This window comes from Furipterus horrens, unplaced genomic scaffold (assembly GCF_987537825.1).
Source record: "Furipterus horrens unplaced genomic scaffold, mFurHor1.1.pri manual_scaffold_7, whole genome shotgun sequence".
Taxonomy (NCBI): Eukaryota; Metazoa; Chordata; class Mammalia; order Chiroptera; family Furipteridae; genus Furipterus; species Furipterus horrens.
Window position 1 is genome coordinate 77,901,042 of NW_028327177.1, and position 19,366 is coordinate 77,920,407.

The following is a 19,366-nucleotide window of genomic DNA, read 5'->3' on the forward strand; positions in this document are numbered from 1 at the left end:
TTCATTTCACACCACAGTGAAAATGAGCCTGTTTAAAGATGGCAAGTCAATTATCACAAGCTACAGTAATCTCTGATCCCTAGAATTAATCTGAGCTCTAAATAATTACTGAGCTTTAATCAGCTAGTGAAATGTTTTGCATTTCTCTTTGATTCTGCTTTATGAATGACTAATAAATTAATATTTCTGTATGGAAACAGAAATAAAAAACTCAAAAACAATTAGATAATTTCATTTGAATTTTGTTATTGAACTGTTAAATACAACCATTAATCTGAGATCATTTTTATGAAACCTTTCTTAGGATTTAGCTCTGAATCATGGATAGTTTATATTTGCAAGAAACTGTAAAATGACAGTTCTGCTGATTTGGTCATGAATTATCTTTTTCTGTTACTCTGGCTTCACAGGCCATTCTTGAATCGCCAGAAAAGCAGCTAACACTAAATGAAATCTATAACTGGTTCACACGAATGTTTGCTTACTTTCGACGCAATGCAGCCACGTGGAAGGTAAGTTTTCTCGCAAACCTGTTTAGTCTGGGATCTTGCCATTTATAGAAGAGAGTTTGTTGTTGGAAAAAATGCAGTTGCTGTAAATTACATTTACATTTTTGATCCACTCAAGGAGTCTTAATTTATAGTAATATTTGATTGAGAAAATATTTCCATTGTGGTTAAAACACTGGTATGGAACACTCCCATTTCTGTGGCATCAGACATTTGGACGGACCATCCACTAAAATCATCTCCCTCTGGTTGGAATATGTAGCGAAAGAGGAGCAGATGACACTGTTGCCCGCATTTTGAGGTTGTCCTATTACTTAACACAAACCTCATGCTTTTGTGTCTTTAGCTACCTCCAGTATTTGCAGTGATGCATAGATAACTTTTGTTATGCCATTAGGGACCTGGAGAAATTATTGGAAAAAAATTGACATGACTTTCATTGGTTGGACAAAATCTCCTTAACCCAATTAGGGAAGGAAGCTTTGCAATCCTAGTACTAGCACTATATATGGGAGTTATTATAGGAGAACACAATATATGATTGAGTTTTTTTGTTTTTTTTTTTTAAGTCAAGAGATTGTTTGTTAGAGATTCATAGATATTCCGGGGAAGAAAAGTACCTTTTGCATTATATAACTTCACTTTAACCTCATTTGCTTTAAAACAGGTCAAATTCCGTAGGTCCATGTTGGATACCCCCAACAAAGCATGAAGTCACATGACATACCTCCTTTTCAGTTTAGCAATTGGTTCATAGATTCCATTAGTATTTATTCCAATGTGTTAGATGAAGCCCTCACAAATTTTTGAATTTTCCCACTTTCAATTTTTTACTTTCTAATATTCGTGTAGAAGAAGACAATACAATATAATATTTGTGGGGTGGTTTTTTGTTTTGTGGGTTATTTTTTAATTTTTACTACTTAGAATTCTTATACATTTAGATACATTTAAAACAAAAACATTTTAGGATATTTTTACATGTCATTTTTTAAAATATGATAGGGATTTTTATGGGGTACAAGTAAATTTTGTTTTGCTTACAATGTATTTTCTACTACTACCTTAATTTTATATGGGAGGAAAAACACAAACAAAAACAAATCATGTTTCCTCGGTTACATTCTTGATAAATAAGCATTTTAAAAGAAAACAAATATAGCCATATAATTAATTCATCAAATGCACAGAGCTATGGGTGTCTATGTGGCCCAAAACTGCAGGAAAAAGTGTCATTAATATAGATAATCCTAAATGAAGTACTTAACGACTCAGCAATATGTATAATCTCCTGTACATGTTCTTATTTGTGTTATGATCTTAGACAAAAGATTAAGTGCCCAATTAAAGTGATGACTGAAAAGAGCTCACTCATCTTTTGGGGAAACTTGATTTCTAGTTGTTTTTGCTTAGATATACAACATCTTTGAAAACAAAATTTAAGTTTTGACCTTACATCTTTACTTATATAGTCATGTAGTTCAGACAGATATGAATCATCCTTTCTTCCAGACATGGCTTCTTTAAGTCTTTTCAGTTCTGTACATTTTGCTACTTATTTTAAAACATCAAACAATGATTAAGATGAGAAGAAATATGGATTTCTTTCCCAGTTACGTCTCTTGTATGTATACATGCTCAGTCTGCGTTTTTTCTCCAAGTGAAATTTGGGTGTATTTCTTTATTTCATCCTCCTCAGTGTCGTTCTAGGAGCTAACAGTGAATGCTTAGCTTTCTTGTACTACACCTGTATATAGTATTAAAAATAGGTTTATTTAGAGACCAGACTACAATTTATATGGAAATAAATTTGTCTTACAAAGTAAAATTATAACATGCCAAATGTTTTTCAGTGTTTTGTTTAGTTTTGATGCAAACTAGCAAACCTGTTTGTGAATCGAACCTACCCCATTTGTGCTGACATTGCTCAGAAACTCCTCGAGAATTCATCATGTGGATTCTCCTCATGAGCAGGTTCATCAGCCCATGTAATAAAATTTGTCTCATTATTTTCTAAATATTCCCTATCAGAAAAGAAAATATTGATCATTATCTGGTTTAACTCTTGAGAGTCACCAGTGGTGATTTTTCAAAAATTGAAACCCCTCTCAAAATGTTAAGATTTGTCATTTGAAGGCTAAGTTAGAGAGAAATATTGCAGGTGGTGGGGAAGTGCAAAATGTTTGAGTGGTAGCAACTTTAGTGGAATAGAGTAAAGAGCTTGAAGCAGGGTATATGAAATGTGATGTGTGCATCAACTTCTCATGTCCACTGTCACCTGCATATTCCCTATAAGAAGAAAGTTTGAGTAAATGACATGGATATCTTTGTAATGTCCTCATGCCTAATTTTGAGTCTAGGTCAGTAAGTTTAATCAGGAGGACTAAAGAAATGAAGCCATGCTTGTTACTGTATCCAGTAAGGGCTGTGGATTTTCCTGAAATTCAAGGGAGCGATGAGATGTGAAAAGCTTTTCACCCCCCAGTTGAGATCCTTCTTTCTGATAGATTATAGATGTCAAGGGTCTTTGCTTAGGAATGAACAAAAATGACTTTTTTTTTTTAACCATTAGAAGGAAACGTGTCTGTAGAAACCATTAATGCAGAAATATCATCATTTTCCCATTGAGAATTCTACTCATATATTCCTTTGGCATTTTCTCAGTTAATTAAAGTACTTGCCCATAATAAGGGCCAATTTCTATCTAGATACCGGAAGGTAAAACCTAACTTGATGATGGATACTGATCAATTGGGGGTCATTTCATCCCCTGCTTCTGTCAGCTACAGGAGGTACCAGTCTCATCGGTAAAATCCAATTTAGATTTCTTCTTAATAAATCTGAGAAAACCCATAGAAGATTTTAAAGCCAAAACTTTAACAAAGAAAAAGAACAAAATGTATTGAACAATAATAACTGAGTCTTCATTTTTCATGGTTTAACAAATACATACAAATGGCCCTTTTTATGGGAGGTAAGTGAGTTTAACGGACAGTTTTATGCTGTACATGTTTCCTTATTTTGAAGTCATATTAACAATATTTTCAGATTTTTACTGTGAAATCTATTTTGGGTTTATAGGCATATTAAAATTTTTTTCTTCTGGATCGCTATGACCAGAGACTAGACTAAAATGCCAAACTACCATTAATTTATGGTTTTGATTTTTTTATCTTTGCTTTTGGAAAAGGCAGCTCTTGACCACAAGAAAGACGGTCATCCACAGGGGTGGTTTCTAAAGCTCTTGGGGATGGTTTTACAAATGTGGACTGTTAGGCTGAATTTACTGCTGTTTTTGGAGTCTTTTCTTATAGAAAATGTAAATGTTCTCTCTTTTATACTTGCTGCAGAATGCAGTGCGTCATAATCTTAGTCTTCACAAGTGTTTTGTGCGAGTAGAAAACGTTAAAGGGGCAGTATGGACAGTGGATGAAGTAGAGTTCCAAAAACGAAGGCCACAAAAGATCAGTGGGTACGTCCACCGTGTTTGAACTTCTCAGCCCAGCTTGGATTGTGTTAACAAGTGTAACGTAGAGGCTTTGGCTGCTAGATGCTGTCAGACCAAAGGACTGGTCTCACGTTGTCTCAGTTAAGGGAAGCAAAAAAGCATTTCATCCCTCTTGTTTTGTATGCCCACCAGTCCCCGCCCTGCTTGCCAGTCTTTGTTGCATCACATGCTAGTAGCTTTTAGGTGGCAATGCATATTAACCCTCACAAACCATTTGCTTATGCTTATTGCATTTTATTTTCTTTTTCCTGTTCCTTGTATTGGATGTCTGTTCCGTCCCCAACCCCGTCTCCTTTTGTTGCCACCTCATCTCCTTTGCTGCTGCTCCTATCCCAGGGTGCCATTCGCACCAACCTCTCACTGCATAAGTGCTTTGTCAGAGTAGAGGATGAGTTTGGGTCCTTTTGGACAGTTGATGACGAAGAGTTTAAACGTGGCCGCCATATTCAACGAGGCCGTCCTCGCAAATACTGCCCCGGTGAAAACTTTGACGAGCTTGTCGCACAGTAAGAGCCTTTACTTGCTTTTGGTATTTTTTCCTGCTGTTGCTTTGGCTTTGCATGGTTGACTCATCCCATGTAGTATTGCATTTCACCAAGTAGCAGTGCCACAGCTTTCTGCAGAGGAACTGAATTGTATAATTTGTACATGTATTTCTCTCGTTTCTCTTTGGTACGCCAGTGCCTTGAATAATGCTTTTTTGACGTCTTTAATGCAAATACTCATTATGTTTTGATTCAGCAGCTTACTTCTGTGTGACTCGTAATTCCTCCAAGTAAAAAGGAAGCTTTTAATTTAGATTTAAAATGTGTATTTAATTGGGTAAATTTCTTATTTTTGCTTGCTCATTATAATAATGTAAATTCCGTGAAATGTTTGATTAAAATACGATACTTCAAGCTTAGGAAAGAAATGGATAATATAGCACATATAGTTAGTTCCTCTAAAGGCCACCAGTAAATGTAGGTCCTTTACTACTGGAGGCCACTCCCTTCCCACTGTATCTACTCTGTGATTATTTAGCATTTTTACTCTTACCAGGTTAGAGATTTTCTTAAAACAGTGTCTTATCTTCAGTTAGTGGACACAGTATCAAATATTCTCATATAAAAAGTATATGTATATTTTCGCACCCTCCCAGATTTGGCCGTGCAAGAAAAGCTTCAACCCAACCTCCTGCCTTACTTAGCAATGTCCCTCTTCTGGCATACCCTTTCTCTATTTTCCTTTGGCAGAAACATGCCTTGAAGATTTTCATTAGGAACTACCATCCATTTCCCTAGCAGTAACTCTACAGTCCAAATCATTGAGAGATGTACAAGCCGAGATTGTGGTAGCTCACCTCCAGAAATGCTGTAGTCAGCTCCCTGACTCCCCAGCCCAAAGGCCAGGCTCCTTCTGCTTCCAGTAAGGGAAGCTGTTACAGAATGGCAGAGATTATATGACTATTTTGTAATACAAAAATTCTTCAGTGGAGGGAGTGCCCGTTACATAAGCCATAATTTTTCATTTACTTTCCTTGAAGAGCATAATCTATATTCACAGAGGAGTTCACACAGACTAGCCCAGTAAAGCCAGGGGATGCTGAGAAAACCTAACTTCTCTTTGGTTTTGATAGTGGGGGAAATTTCTGATTTGGAAGGTTTACAAGTAAGCTTAAACAAAACTTAGCTGGGAACTTGGGGGTTGCTTGCATTTAACTTTGAGTTTTTTTCTTTTTCTTATGTAGTAACCCTTCCCTCATTAAAAACATGCAGAGCAGCCACGCCTACTGCACACCTCTCAATGCAGCTTTACAGGTAAGATTAACGGCTGTCCCAAATACACAGCAGAGGCACATGTCTCCCCCACTCATTTCAAAATATATTAGCCTCACTCTAATTAGATATTAAATTTTAATTCCGTTAAACTTTTTTCTTAAGTGCACAAAGCATCGTCCTCCCTGGAGGCAAACACATCGGCTGCTTCAGCATTAGCAGGATGCTTAGCATTTTGAATATTGTGGCAAAAAATTAAAAGTTCACTTATTAATATTTATCAGCAGTATCATAATTTCCATCCTCTTATTTCAGAATTTCACTTGAGGCAAAAATACCACAAGTGTAATTACTCTAGCACAGCTATTAATGTGCTGGATGATAGGCCACTGGATCACGTGACCTTCCATTGTTCACAGGCTTAAAGGGAAAGCTGAGCTTTTTATTTCTTCTTCTGTTAAAGTCTATTTTAGCACCTTTTATTTTGTCTGGGGCAGGGGATGGTGGGTGTCCAGATTTGGTTTGCTTTGTAATAGTAAACTGTTTTTTGTTTAAATGTTAGAGGTGTTGAAGAAAACTCCTTAGGATTCCAGCAGATTGCTCAGGTCCCACAGTGAGCACACAGAACGTTACCTACTGACAAAGCTAGCCGGCTAGGCCAGGGCAGGAGCCAGTGGCTACTGAGGGGGATGACCCTGGCACTGAGCAGGAGGGAGACTACCACACTAAATATGAGTTACCAGGGTAGCTGCATCTCACAAGCCTTTTCTTTACTGTGTTCCTCAATTACCAAGTTGTAAAGTCATTTCATAAGTCCACAAGAAGACTGCAGTACCACTTCATTCAAGTACCTGGGTAGTATTCAGTGCTTCTTCAGGACTTCACACGTAGGCTGTCCCTGTGGCCAGTGGTCCTGGTTAATTTTGACCCTGCCTACATTGTTCTAGAACACAGGCCTAGGGACTCTTGGTAACTTTTAGATGACATATTCTATAGATAGATCTGACAAAGATAACCTAATACCATTACCAACTTTCTCAGCCTCCATTCTTGATGGGGCAGTGTGTCACCCTAAAACCGGTACTTAGCTATTACAATGTCTTGTTCCCCTCCAACAGGCTATATATAAACAGACATTCAGACTTCATGAGGGGGCAGCATGAATAGAGAAGCAAAAGTCTAAAAAAAGGCTTTTTACAGGATGATAATGAAAGAATGGCTGAGACTCTTGGCATTACCGGAACAGGGTGGGTTAAAGAGGAGATAATGACGGCTTCAGTACTCATTAAACAAATATTTATTGAGCAGCTACTCTACATCATACAAAATTATTTTCCCAGATCACTCAGCAGAGGCTTCAGGCTCCTAAGAATGGATGACAGGCCTTTTACACAGTTTCAGTGCAGAGGCAAATTCACTGAACTTAGCTTTACAGTAATTATGTTTATTTATTCTTAGCCTGACCCAAATTTAATAGGAGGAACTACTCTCTGCATATCTTTTAATTACTTATAGTTTACACAGTAACTTTAGAAAAGCAAATGAAAGCATGCTTAGATGCCACCACTGTAAATACCGTTCATTAGTAACTTATTTTCCCTGGAGTCTTGTGACGTGTGAATTTAAAGGCTGCTCTGCTCTATCTGGAATAGTATTAAGATTACAAGCACATTTGACATTCATGAGGTAGAAAGGGGTTAAAAAAAAAAAAGCAGTGTTCCTCCATCCTCTGGATTCCCTTAACGGTGTAACTAATTTCAATTAGAATGCCCTATCATCATTGCACAGCTGTTCAACTTTCATCTTTAAAACATTTGTTTTTTGCATCCTCTGTACCTTTCCTTGTTTTCAGTGAGAGCCCAAAATGCTGCTGCAGTTTTCCAAGAACACTTTATGCCCGTAATGAAGTAAGATAAATCAATTGATATAACTTCATGTTGAGCACTGGTCCTTTCCCTCTCCTTTATCAGTTTGGATCCATGGTCGATACACAGTCTCATAAGGAAAGTTACTGCTGTGCAAATTAAATAAAGATTCTACCAGCAGGCCTTCCTTTCCATTATTGCCCATTTCCATTTTTCAAGACAAGTAAAAATAATAATGGAACAACATCTTTAAAAGATTACTAGAGTAACATAATGCATGATGTCCAATATATAAAATAGGACAGCAGAATCCACTACAGAAATAAAACATTGGACTTGGGACAGATTGCATTATGCTTTGAAAAAGTGTAGTAACTAAGGGTAACTGTAAAGCTTTGTATTTATAGACTGCTTTCTCCCTAGGGTTCTCAGAGTGGTTCATGTTCCTGGAGCAGTGGAACCTACAGACTTTAGCACCATGACTTAAGCACCTTTGTTTTTTTGGCAGAGATGCCAGTTTGGTATGAAACCATATACCATGCATAGGACTGTTTATACAATTAAGTCAATTAAAAAATTGTAGCCCAGTGTTCCGTAAGTGGACATCAGCTACAAAAGGAACCACTTATTGGGCATAAGCAGTTAGTGAAAAATTTTTTAACCTTGGGTAGGTTGCTTTGATCACCCACTCAACAAAGAATGTTCAAGCCCACAGATCATTTTTTTAAAGGGACAGTGCTGGATTTCTTCACTTAATATTTTTCTTGTTTGAGAATCAAGGCATCAATGTAAGTGCTTGCCTTTTGGATGCCTTTCTCCACTGTGGCTTTTGTGCCTTTGCCCATATTTTGTGATGCAATCCTATCAGAAATGACCTCAGCCTAGAACACTTTGAGAGCCAAGGGGAACAAATCACCCCAAGAAGGTTGCTTTGTCCATTGGATAACCACCTCATCTTCAAGAGCACATTCTCATAAGCATTTCATTCTTATTTTTACTTCTCAAATTTTGACTTGCTAAAATACCAAGCTAGAGATGGCCCCACTTTTACCACATTCTGACTATATAATAGTGAAACGAGGTAGTGGGAGCTGATCTTGTGATATTTTTAGGGAAAAAGATTTTGATGATTGTCCCGGCAGAGCTTTCATGACCAGGAGAGGTATGACCACTGTGTTACCTCAAATAAAGGCAGTTAAGGTGCTTATCCAGTTGTGATTTGTGCACACACACACATGTGCACGCGCACACACACACCCCTAGCAACTACTCCTGCTATTCTCGCAGCCAAAAATTTTTTTAAATGTGTTATTGCAATTACAAGAGATTTGTTGAAAAAGTACTAGATGCAAATTATTTGACAAAGTGCAGGAGAGTGACAAATGTTCAAATTTGCTGTTGATCAAAATGAGTTCACCACATTTGGAAATAAAAATCCCACTTCTTAAAAGAAGGTAGTTATATAAATTTTGAAGTAGAGGGAAGGAAAAGCTGTGGGCTTGCAGCGGGCCTGGCTTTGAAATAGTCCATTAGCCAATGTTGGGTTAGGTATGTACAGTTCTTCTAACATGGGACTTGAACCTAAAAGGCTTTTCAGGCTTTGGCATTTGCACAGCGAGTGAGACTGTGATTATCATAATAGACAGGTTCCCTGCAGCCCTGTTTTGCAACCATTCTTTCTTCATTTTTGGTTCTTACTTTCTGTCTGGAGCCAGGATTTCTAGAGGAGTTTGGACTCGGCATGACTGGCCAGATTGTCTGGCGGCTGTACTTTTTCCTCATTAGGATGGATAACCAGGCATAGTGAGGCTTACAAGAGGACAGTTCTGATAAATCTTGGTCTAATTGCAACTGCCAGTTTTTGAAAGTCTGTCCTCTTTAATAAAATAAAAAGTCACTGGGTCATAACTACACTACCCAAATGAAACAATATGGAGACTTTAGTCCAGTGACATATTTGACTATTTTCTGCATTTCAGACTGGGTGGTCATTTTATGCAAATGCAGTAAAATAGGAAGTGAACAATATTCTACTATAGAGTTCAGGATTCTTTTTTTTTTCATTTCCACACCATTTTACAGACACTCATTTGGACTGACTTCGTCACCGTCAATATAGCCCTACTTAAGTACCCCAAAGAAATATGATTTAGAGCTTCCTTTTGGCAAAGATTGATTGATTTATCTATCTATCTTTCTTTCTTTCTTTCTTTCTTTCTTTCTTTCTTTCTTTCTTTCTTTCTTTCTTTCTTTATTTTTAATTTATTGTCCTAAAATTCTAGGTGATTGGTCTCATCTGAGTCTGAAAGATTGTATGATGTTACCTTCAACCAGTTGTCTCAAACTGCACTGAAAGAATTCAAAATCATTAAAACGGAAATGATGGGAGAAAAAAATTGATTCCAATTCTATAATCTTTTTCTCTTCTATAGGTTCTATGAAGTAAATGTTTATGGAAATTCTCATAAGTTTGAGCTGTGCAGCCAGAATAATCTGATCAAATCTCTAATATCCAATACTGGAGTCATCAAAGTGAATAAAGGAATGAAAATTCCATTATATTTCCCTGTGATCTGGAAATATTCAGTTGCTCTTGAAAAAAGGCATCAGACATAAACCTCATATTAGATCACCTCGTCTGAACCATGTGACTCTACCTAGCAGGGCTGAATTGAGTCCTCCCTCCCCACACACTCTGCTCCCCCCCACAGCTAGCTCTTTGAAACCAGGTGTAGGACATGTGTCACAAGTTTTACTTTTAAAGCAAAACCTGTCTCTATTAGAAACTTGAATTGCCAACCATGCTACAGTGAACCTAAGATGATCAAATAGACCTGTAATTAATAGCTTCCCTCTCTGCATACCCTACATCTTCATAAATTTTCTCTTGGTTGATGGCAGGCTTCGATGGCTGAGAATAGTATACCTCTATACACTACCACTTCCATGGGAAATCCCACTCTGGGCAACTTAGCCAGCGCCATGCGGGAAGAGCTGAACGGGGCAATGGAGCATACCAACAGCAACGAGAGCGACAGCAGTCCAGGCAGATCCCCTGTGCAAGCTGTGTGAGTACTGTCTGCCCAGAAGATCTCCTCTTTCAGATTCTGGTCTCCCTGTTTTATGTGCACACAAGCCCTTCTGTGGCCACTTTTTACACCTTTCCTGCGGCTTCTAATGTTCTACAGCCCAGTACTTCTGGAAATGTTTAGCTCAGTTAGCACCATTTTCTAGCTTTCCCATAAAAGTGGCAGATTCATGCAGCCTTCAAGCATGCACAGCAGTAAAATGCTGTTACCCTCTGTTTGGCATCTCCTGCCACTATTTAAGCCACTGTACCTTGTCCCGCTAAAATTAGCGTGCACCTCTCTGAAAAACATTTCGGTTTATTCAACTTGTAGCCATGCTGAACCTAGCAGGGAGAAAAAGGATGCTTGTTTACCTGCTTATGTGATAAGTTTAACCATGAACATAGTGCCAGAACATTATTACCAAGCATTAATGATGGCACTAATGAAAGGCAGCATGATTTATTGATTGCTCTTAAAATATCAAAAGAAAAATTAATAGGAGCATTCTAGCAGCGGACCGCAGTGTAATGAGCACACACATAACTGAAAGAAGAGGCGATGGTTGTCCACGCTGAATGTAAATATCCCCAGGACCAGGCAAACCACTGGGAAGACTGTGGTCCCCTGTGGGTGTGTCATGGGAGGGAACAGGTGGGACTCTTTAACAACTCCATCTCTCCCAGGAAAAGGTCAAAACAGAACAGAAACTAAACTCTCCCAAATGACTGGATTTGTGGAGGGGCCCTATAGAATGTCTTCTTTTAGCAAGTGTCTGCAAAACTGCCCACTTTGAAGGAATAAACTACCTCAGTATTTACATACTGTCAGCTCTTAGAATAAACTGCTTGTCTGCACAGTCTTTCTGACCAACATTTTATTTTAAGATTATCTGAGCAACAGGAATGGAAAAGATGACCTGTAATAATTAGGAACAGAATGTATTGGCATCTAATGACAAAGAAAAAGTGCTGTCTGCCAGGGTAATGGGTGGGTTTGGGGGAATCTGAAATTTGACTATTTAGCATTTGAACTTATGATTTTTAAAGATGGAATTGATTTTTAGTTTATATGAATTGTATTTGAGCATTTACTCCATGTTATTCTAAGAGATATTCCCATATATCGTGCTTTCTAAAACAACATGGTGTTTCTGACTTGATTGATACCACTCTCATGTTTGTCTTTACATCATTGTCATGACAGGAGTTTTTACTCAAGACATCAAGGAAGTTCAGAACAAATGTAAATTGCTATATAAGCTGCTTATAGAAATATTAATTAGAGCAAAAATAGCTGATGTTATTGAATAGGAAATGCACTATTTCTCATAATCCATATGAACTCCAAGACTTAGTTAATATGTATTTAGTATAAAGGATCACTTAAAAATAGAAAGAAAGAAAGAAAGAAAGAAAGAAAGGAAGAAAGGAAGGAAGGAAGGGAGGGAGGGAGGGAGGGAGGGAGAGAGAGAGAGAGAGAGAGAGAGAAAGAAAGAAAGAAGAAAAAGAAAGATATTTGGATAAAAACCTCAGGCAACATCTTAGAGTGATGTAATTTTGCTGTACAAGATAAAATCAGTATACAGTTAATTTGTTTAACAACTTTGAATTAACCCCAGTATTACCAGAAGCCATGTTTTAGAGCAGTCAGCATAATTTCTAACAAAACAAAGGTTTCAGCTACTTAAAAGAAACCTTACATAAAGTCATCAAAATACATATGATTTTTTTGCTCACATCTTAGAGGTTCACACTGTTCGCTAAATATAATCAAATGTCAACAGCATATTCCCTCTGCCTGCTGTCAGTGTCATAGACTGTTACTCTTTTTGACCCCATATTTCCATTAAGTGAATTGTCTAATGGCATAGTTTTCATTCTTGTCCAATATGCATCACCCTGCTATGATGCAAATTGTTTCTTAATTGTTCTAGTCTGTTGGAATAAATCAAGCTGTAAACTTTACAACAAGGCTTAAAGGACCTTGTTACTACCATAGCCTAGCTATTGTTGTTCTTAACCATTTCTGTGACACTCAAATACCAATACATTTTGTTTCTCTTTTGAAACCCTAGAAAGTAGTCATATAATTATAGCTTTGGGGCATTATACTTTTATCCTGATAGGCTCTAAAGGAACTACAAAGCAAAATACTCCAAGCTGTGCACATACCCTGGGAACACAATGCCTTTAAACATCAGTCAGCTTCAGTTAAAAACTCTTGTGTTCCCAGAGTGGCTAAAGAAAGGAGTTACTTGGAGGTAAGAAGGGAAATGTGTGGCTTTACAGTTATTCACTGGTAGCCCTTTGGAAAGTAGGAGTGGGAGAGAAAGATGGCACAGGTGTGGGTGTTTGGCCTGCAAGAGAAGAAGGCGTGTCCTGCCACTCCAGTTTCTAGGAGACGTGTGTGTGTGTGTGTGTGTGTGTGTGTGTGTGTGTGTAAAGCATAGTATCTGAATAGTTTGCATCTTACCTGAAGCATATCTTACATGGAAATCCATTTTCTTTTATTGTCTAAGCACTGTATGTCCGTGTTACTGCATTTGCCACACTCGGGGATATGCTAGAATCAAGAAATGTCAGGAAGCTAGATTGCATCTCTGCTCATGTTGTCAGGTTGTCACACAGCAGATCTCGTCAGTTAATATTTGTTGGGGACTCACTGTGCACTTATCACTGGGCTTGAGGCAGTAGGCATGAAAGTGTCATAACCTGCATCTTTGGGATGGTAATAGTATAATGAAGTTTGGCTGTGGGGGACAAAATACTCCCTAGTGTGAACTGTGTTGGGGGGGTGCTTATAGGTCTCTGATTTTTATTTATTTATTTGTTTTGCCTGGCAAAATTTTTGTCAAAGTCTAAAACTATAAAGGAAGAATGTCATTATGACTATTGAATTTCTTCTAGGTCTTCCCACCCCCTCTTTCCCATATCTTTGTATCATCTCATATCATCGAATTCAGATTTATAAACCAGAAAAGATTAATAAATCTAATATCTGAAGAAATGAAACTAGGAAAATGTTGATCAAGGAAAAATTACATTTGAACCTCAGTATATAGCAGAGTAAAAACACATTTTTATCGAGTTAGTCACAACCATGTGATTAGGGGAGAAGGTGGTAATTTATTAACAATTCTCAATAGTGAAAATATAAAACAAACATGAAGAAATGTACACTATTGTCAATAATTCCAGAAACACAGTTTAAGGTAATCTGAGCTTACCTTATATGTGCTAAGCATCAAAACATTTTTTAAAAGTTATGCTTGGTGCCAATGAGATTGAGTCTAAATTGATACAGCCCCTTTGGAAATTAATACTACAATAACTTATAAGAGCCGTAAAGATGTTTTGGCCTTTGCTGCAACAATTTCATTCTTAGAAATTTATCTTAAAGAGGTAAATCAACAGAAGTAGAGAGATTAAAAGGTAAAAGTCATCACTGTGCTGTACAACTAGCAGAAGAGAAGGGAAAGCAAAAAGGCAATCACAAACACTGAGTATTAAAGTGCTAATGTGTCAACATGTTAATGGTATCTCACATAGCCATAAAAATTATAACTGTAAAGCTAGCAAAATAAACAATTGTATTCCTGCCGTTACAGGATATAGAAATATGACCCCAGATGGAGAGGACAGGTAAAAACGAAACACCTCCACTAATTAGGGATTGTGGGTGACTTTTTTTAAGGAATAATATTCAAAACAGCTAATTCTTTCCACAAGAATATATGGGATCCTACCTGGGCTGACTTTCCAGGCATTCATGTAGGCAGTTGGACAGGATCCCATGCTTAAAACCATCTCCATCTTGACATTCTTACTAAAATTTCAACTACAGTTTCACTTTACATAGGGCTCAGCAAATTATATAGCCAGTCCTAGGTCTCACCCATTAAAAAACTAAAAGTAGGTGGAGCACTAGTCAAGTGTGCTATTATACAATTTGGGTATATTTAGTTTTGCAAATAGTTCTTAAGACTATGGGCATGGTTTTTAAAAAGCTACTTATTGTAACATCTACCCCCAAAGACTCTTTAGACTGTGCTAATTTTAGAGTCAATTAGTTTTCTAAGGTTTACACCGTCAAGGGCAGTCCAAAGCACTCCTGTTTGTTTTCAGATGGTTCAAGTGGCCTTCAGGGTTTGCATACAGCATCAATTATTTAGGCTGCCAGCCATTCCCAGTAACACTTCTTATTTCTAATACTTGATGATGTCAATTAAAAATCCTTCCTTTTGCAGCCTGTCCCAGCAATGAGGCCAGTTTAACTTGAATGGTTCTTTTACATATCAAAAGCCCTGTAACAGAATGTAATTTGTATTTGCAAAGAGTTGGTTGTAAATATGATTTACGAACAACATTTCTCAATTGTTATCAGAGTGGTGTCCTGTGATCCCTGTGGGCCCCTTAGGCTGAACCCTGCTCAGTCCATAATGAGGCAGTTGTCAGATTGTCTCTCACAGGGCCCACATCCTGGTGGTCGCTACTGGCTGGCCTCATGTTCTGCCTTGTTTACAGCTGACAGCGTTATTATTCTGATTGGGGCTCTGCTTTCTTATCATATTGTTGTGTTGAGGGAGCCTTTTCCTCTTCGTTTGTGTTTCCTGGCAGGGCTTTTCTTGCCTTATTGACAGTTTGTAAAAATATGCATTAATTTGGAGTTTCCAGCATGTATCATGGTGTCTCTTTGCTGTGTTTGCTTGAAGTTGATTAATGATAGAACCTCACTTGGGGTCGGTCTCAGGAGAGTTCTTTCACAGGTTCCGCATGTTAACTAGCAAAGTGGAACACACAGCGAGCCATGATTACCCAGCCTCCCGCACTCTGTGGTTCCTACAAACTTCTGTTGTCTTACAGATTCTTTAGTTCATGTAATTATTTAAAGATTTGTATTCATCCACCCAGGATGCCATGGGGGGGGGCCTGTTTTCTGGTACTCCAAGTATGGTCCCCAGGCCAGCAGGATCACCTGGGAGCTTACTAGACTTGCAGAGTCTCAGGCCCACCCCAGATCTTCTGAGTCACATTCTGCATTTTAACAGGATCTCTCAGGTGATTGGAGCACACAGTGAAGTCTGAGAACACCACCAAGGAAGAGAGGCCTGCTTCTCTGCACACATCAGTCATTCTAGAACAGCCCTGAGAAAAGAACCTTCTGTGATGATAGAAATGCTGTTCACTCTGGTAGCCTTAGCCATATGTGGCCCTTGAGCATTTGAAATGTGATCAGTGCAACTGAGAGACTGAATTTTAAATTGTATTAAGTTTTAATTAAATTTAATTGGAATAGCCACATATGGCTAGTGGCTGCTGTGTTGCACAGTGTTGTCCCAGAGTGTGCTTTTGTGTTGCCCAAAACAGCTAAATTGCATTGGACTGGGAAGTTCTCTCAATGAAACTTTTCTTGTATTTCCAGGCATCCTGTTCACGTCAAAGAAGAGCCCCTCGATCCAGAGGACGCTGAAGGGCCTCTATCCTTAGTGACAACAGCCAACCACAGTCCAGATTTTGACCATGACAGAGATTACGAAGATGAACCAATAAATGAGGACATGGAGTGAATGTCTGGGCAGGCCAACCCCATAAATAAAGATTGGGAAAAAGCAAAACAAAACGTCAAAAGTTAGCAGTGAAATTGTTCTCCATTTGTTGTACAGTCTGGAGGAGTTTCACTACATTTTGACAACTCTGAAATATGTTAACTCTTAGTGCCATCAAGAATCCCATTTGGGAGTATTTTTGATTTTTCTACTTTTTGTTGAAAAAAGGAATTTGTACTCTGTGCATTGGATGGACTTGTTTGGTACTTGGGATTTTCCTCTCTTAACAGTCAACATCTGTTGTAAATTTGCTAAAATGATTCACTTTTAGCAGCAGACTTTGAACTGCAGTCCTGCCAACGTTGGAGCCTGAGGACACCCAACTGAGCATGTGCACCTACACTGCAGACCAAGCCTCTGCCCAGAACTTAAGGATTCCAGTGGACAACCTATTTGCACAGTACTGCATGTTGATTATCACTGCCTTTTAATCTTTTTTTTTTTTTTTTTTTTTTTTTTTGCTTCCAGTTGGGATGGGGAAGGCCTTTGTGTGTGTGTATTGGGGGGAGGGGTTAAAAATAATTATCCCAAACTTTTTAATGTATTGCTTTTTTTCTTGCTTCTACTATACTATTTTAAGTTCTGACCTCAGGCCTCTACCTGGGCCCATGGCCTCTTGGAGGCTTAAAGTTTTCTGTACCTTGTGATGAATGTTAATAGGTGTTTTTATTATACAAAGCTGAATGTCATTTCTCGTTTGCAGTTTTCTGTCACTCATTCCATTTTCCTTCAGACATCACCACATTTTCTCTAAAGTCAGAAAACATTCCATTTCGGTCTTCTTCAAAAAGGTCCCAAATGCCGCACTGTACACATGAAGGTCCTCTCACACAGACATGAAGTCCTGCCAGCAAGAGGACGAATGACAGAAAAAGTATAGACACACACTCTAGGAGCAATGCAGATTCAGTCTACAAAACAGAAGGGGTTGTTTCAGATTTTCTTTTTCTTTTCTTTTTTTCTTTTTTGTTTGCAACTATCGTCATGCTTAATAAATGCCACAGCATCTTACCAGCAGTAGGAACCATAGGCAGCACCCTCCAAAACAATCTCATAATCCTTAGACTGACAGTCTAGCTGTGGGAGGCTCACCTTCGTGGAACCAAGTTGTGATGAGCCATGCTAAACCAGTGTGGGTTGCTTTGTTTGCGAAGTGACCAAAAAGCTGGTTTCCCTAAGAAACTTTGCTGAAAGAGGTACTGGTACTGAATTTAAACATCAGTTCAGACCTGTTTGGTGACATTCATCTATATGAATGTAGAGTTCAGATTGAACTTGTTACAACAGTTAATGAAGACTGAGTTCAGCAAATGCTAAAGTGTTCATTTCAAATGTGCAAATTTGCTACTGCGTTCAGTTTGTTATGCAATATGATCGCACCAACCCAGTATCAAAAGCTAACAGTAGAAGACATCAAGTGGGTGGGGCACGTCTCAGCCTTCGGCTCCTTGGGAAATGAACATGCAGGACGTGACGGCATTGTCAGCACCACCTCTGTCCTGAGAACCCTGGACACTTCCATGCTGCAGCCACTCTCCTGTCACCCATTTATTTATCTAGGGCCGTGGCTCTCATTTTTAGTTTGAGAGCCCTTTGGAGCTTTATTTATATTTTTGTACCTTTTTTTTTTTCTAAAATTACCAAAGATATTATACAAAGGTAAATTATGTTCTGTTTTATGCTTTATCTGATGAAGCCAAATATCCTCTTATTGTTGATCAAAGGAGGCAAAAGAATTTAGAGGCAATTGATGAGATATAGGCTATTGCTAACCTGAGGAAGAGAGCTGCTCCTTCATCATAAATTTAGAAGACCAAGTAGGTAATGGAACCAAAGTCGTTACTTTTTTTAGTTGTTGGTTTTTTTCCTCTTTTATATCCCTGCAGAGCCCAAAACTCATTCTTGTAAAGAGATTTTATGGGGCTACTGAAGATGAAAATAGGACACAGTATTAAAGGAGCAAAGGAAGGGAGGGGTCCCATCTCAAAGAAAAACATGAATGTATGTCATTGAAAATTAGGGGTTATCCAGGAAGGGAGACAAGATAACACAGAGAGAAGAGAAAAGCTTCCGCAATGGAAATAGACCACATAATACTACATCTAGAATACTTTTTTTTTTTTTAAGAAAAATTTTATGCCACTTTTGTTGAAGGCCTGTGCTATGATCACTGTTAATTTTGGTTCATCTTGGCATAAAGCCTCTTTTGTTTTGTTTAAAAATACTTTTTCCTTTTTTTTTCTGATTAAACTTTGGTCAGCATTTTTTATTTAAAAAAAGAAAGTAGCACTCCTGTCTACTCGTAACCTTGGTACAAACACTTTTTTGGCAGTTAACTTTTGAAGCTTCACTCTGCTTCCTGTATAAAGAGGGTAGTCTGTGGTCACGCGGGACTTGTTTTTAACTTCCAGGCAGCTTCATGATGCACAGGCAGTAGCCAGACAGGGTCATGGGAAGGGGGCCCTGTGCTTCTAAATTGAGTGGTTGCTGGTTAGTTTGATATTCAAAAGAGGATAAAAATCTGGTAGATTAGTTCATTCTCAGCATGTGTAGCTAGACATGAGTAAAGATAACAGCATGAGAAACTGTTAGTACGCATACCTCAGTTCAAACCTTTAGGGAATGATTAAAATTTTTAAAAATACATTTCACTCAGTTGCACTTAGTTGTATGTCTTGCATGCTTAATCTAAAGACTGTAGCAAAAGGGAAAAAAAAGAAAAATTAGATTTTACTTATCTTTGCAGGTATCACAGCCATGCAGAAGAACCAACTGAAAAAAAAAAAATCTCAGGCTTTACAGCTAGCAAACTTCATATGATTTTTACAGTTCTGATTCTGTATCCCTTGGGGCTATCCCAGTCGCTTCTTTAGGATGGGGTTTATTATGTTGTACATATACCCCAATGTGTCTGTGTGAATCTTGTCCTTTTGGGGGGAGGGAGGAGGGCGGATCTTTTTTAGATACTGTTCCTAAGAAGGAATAAATGCATACACCTGTTTGTCAAAATACCTTTGCTTTTTGTGCAACTGCTTTATATTAATAATACTT

At 38.1% G+C, this 19,366-nt stretch overlaps 1 protein-coding gene across 7 annotated transcripts in view; it reads left to right on the forward strand.

Annotated features, from left to right (window-relative positions):
• FOXP1 (forkhead box P1) overlaps nt 1-16,761 on the forward strand; it is a 642,166-nt gene extending 625,405 nt beyond the window's left edge. For 6 of the 7 annotated variants that reach the window (XM_090283832.1, XM_090283837.1, XM_090283836.1 and 3 more), the window contains 5 exons: nt 411-512; nt 3,860-3,981; nt 5,747-5,816; nt 10,541-10,707; nt 16,132-16,761. In XM_090283832.1, coding sequence (XP_090139958.1) covers nt 411-512; nt 3,860-3,981; nt 5,747-5,816; nt 10,541-10,707; nt 16,132-16,276 — 606 coding nt within the window. In that variant the 3' untranslated portion in view covers nt 16,277-16,761. Of the gene's footprint in view, nt 1-410; nt 513-3,859; nt 3,982-4,353; nt 4,524-5,746; nt 5,817-10,540; nt 10,708-16,131 lie in introns of all 7 variants that reach the window. The other variant, XM_090283838.1, reaches the window with a different exon arrangement.
• Nucleotides 16,762-19,366: the final 2,605 nt, after the last annotated feature.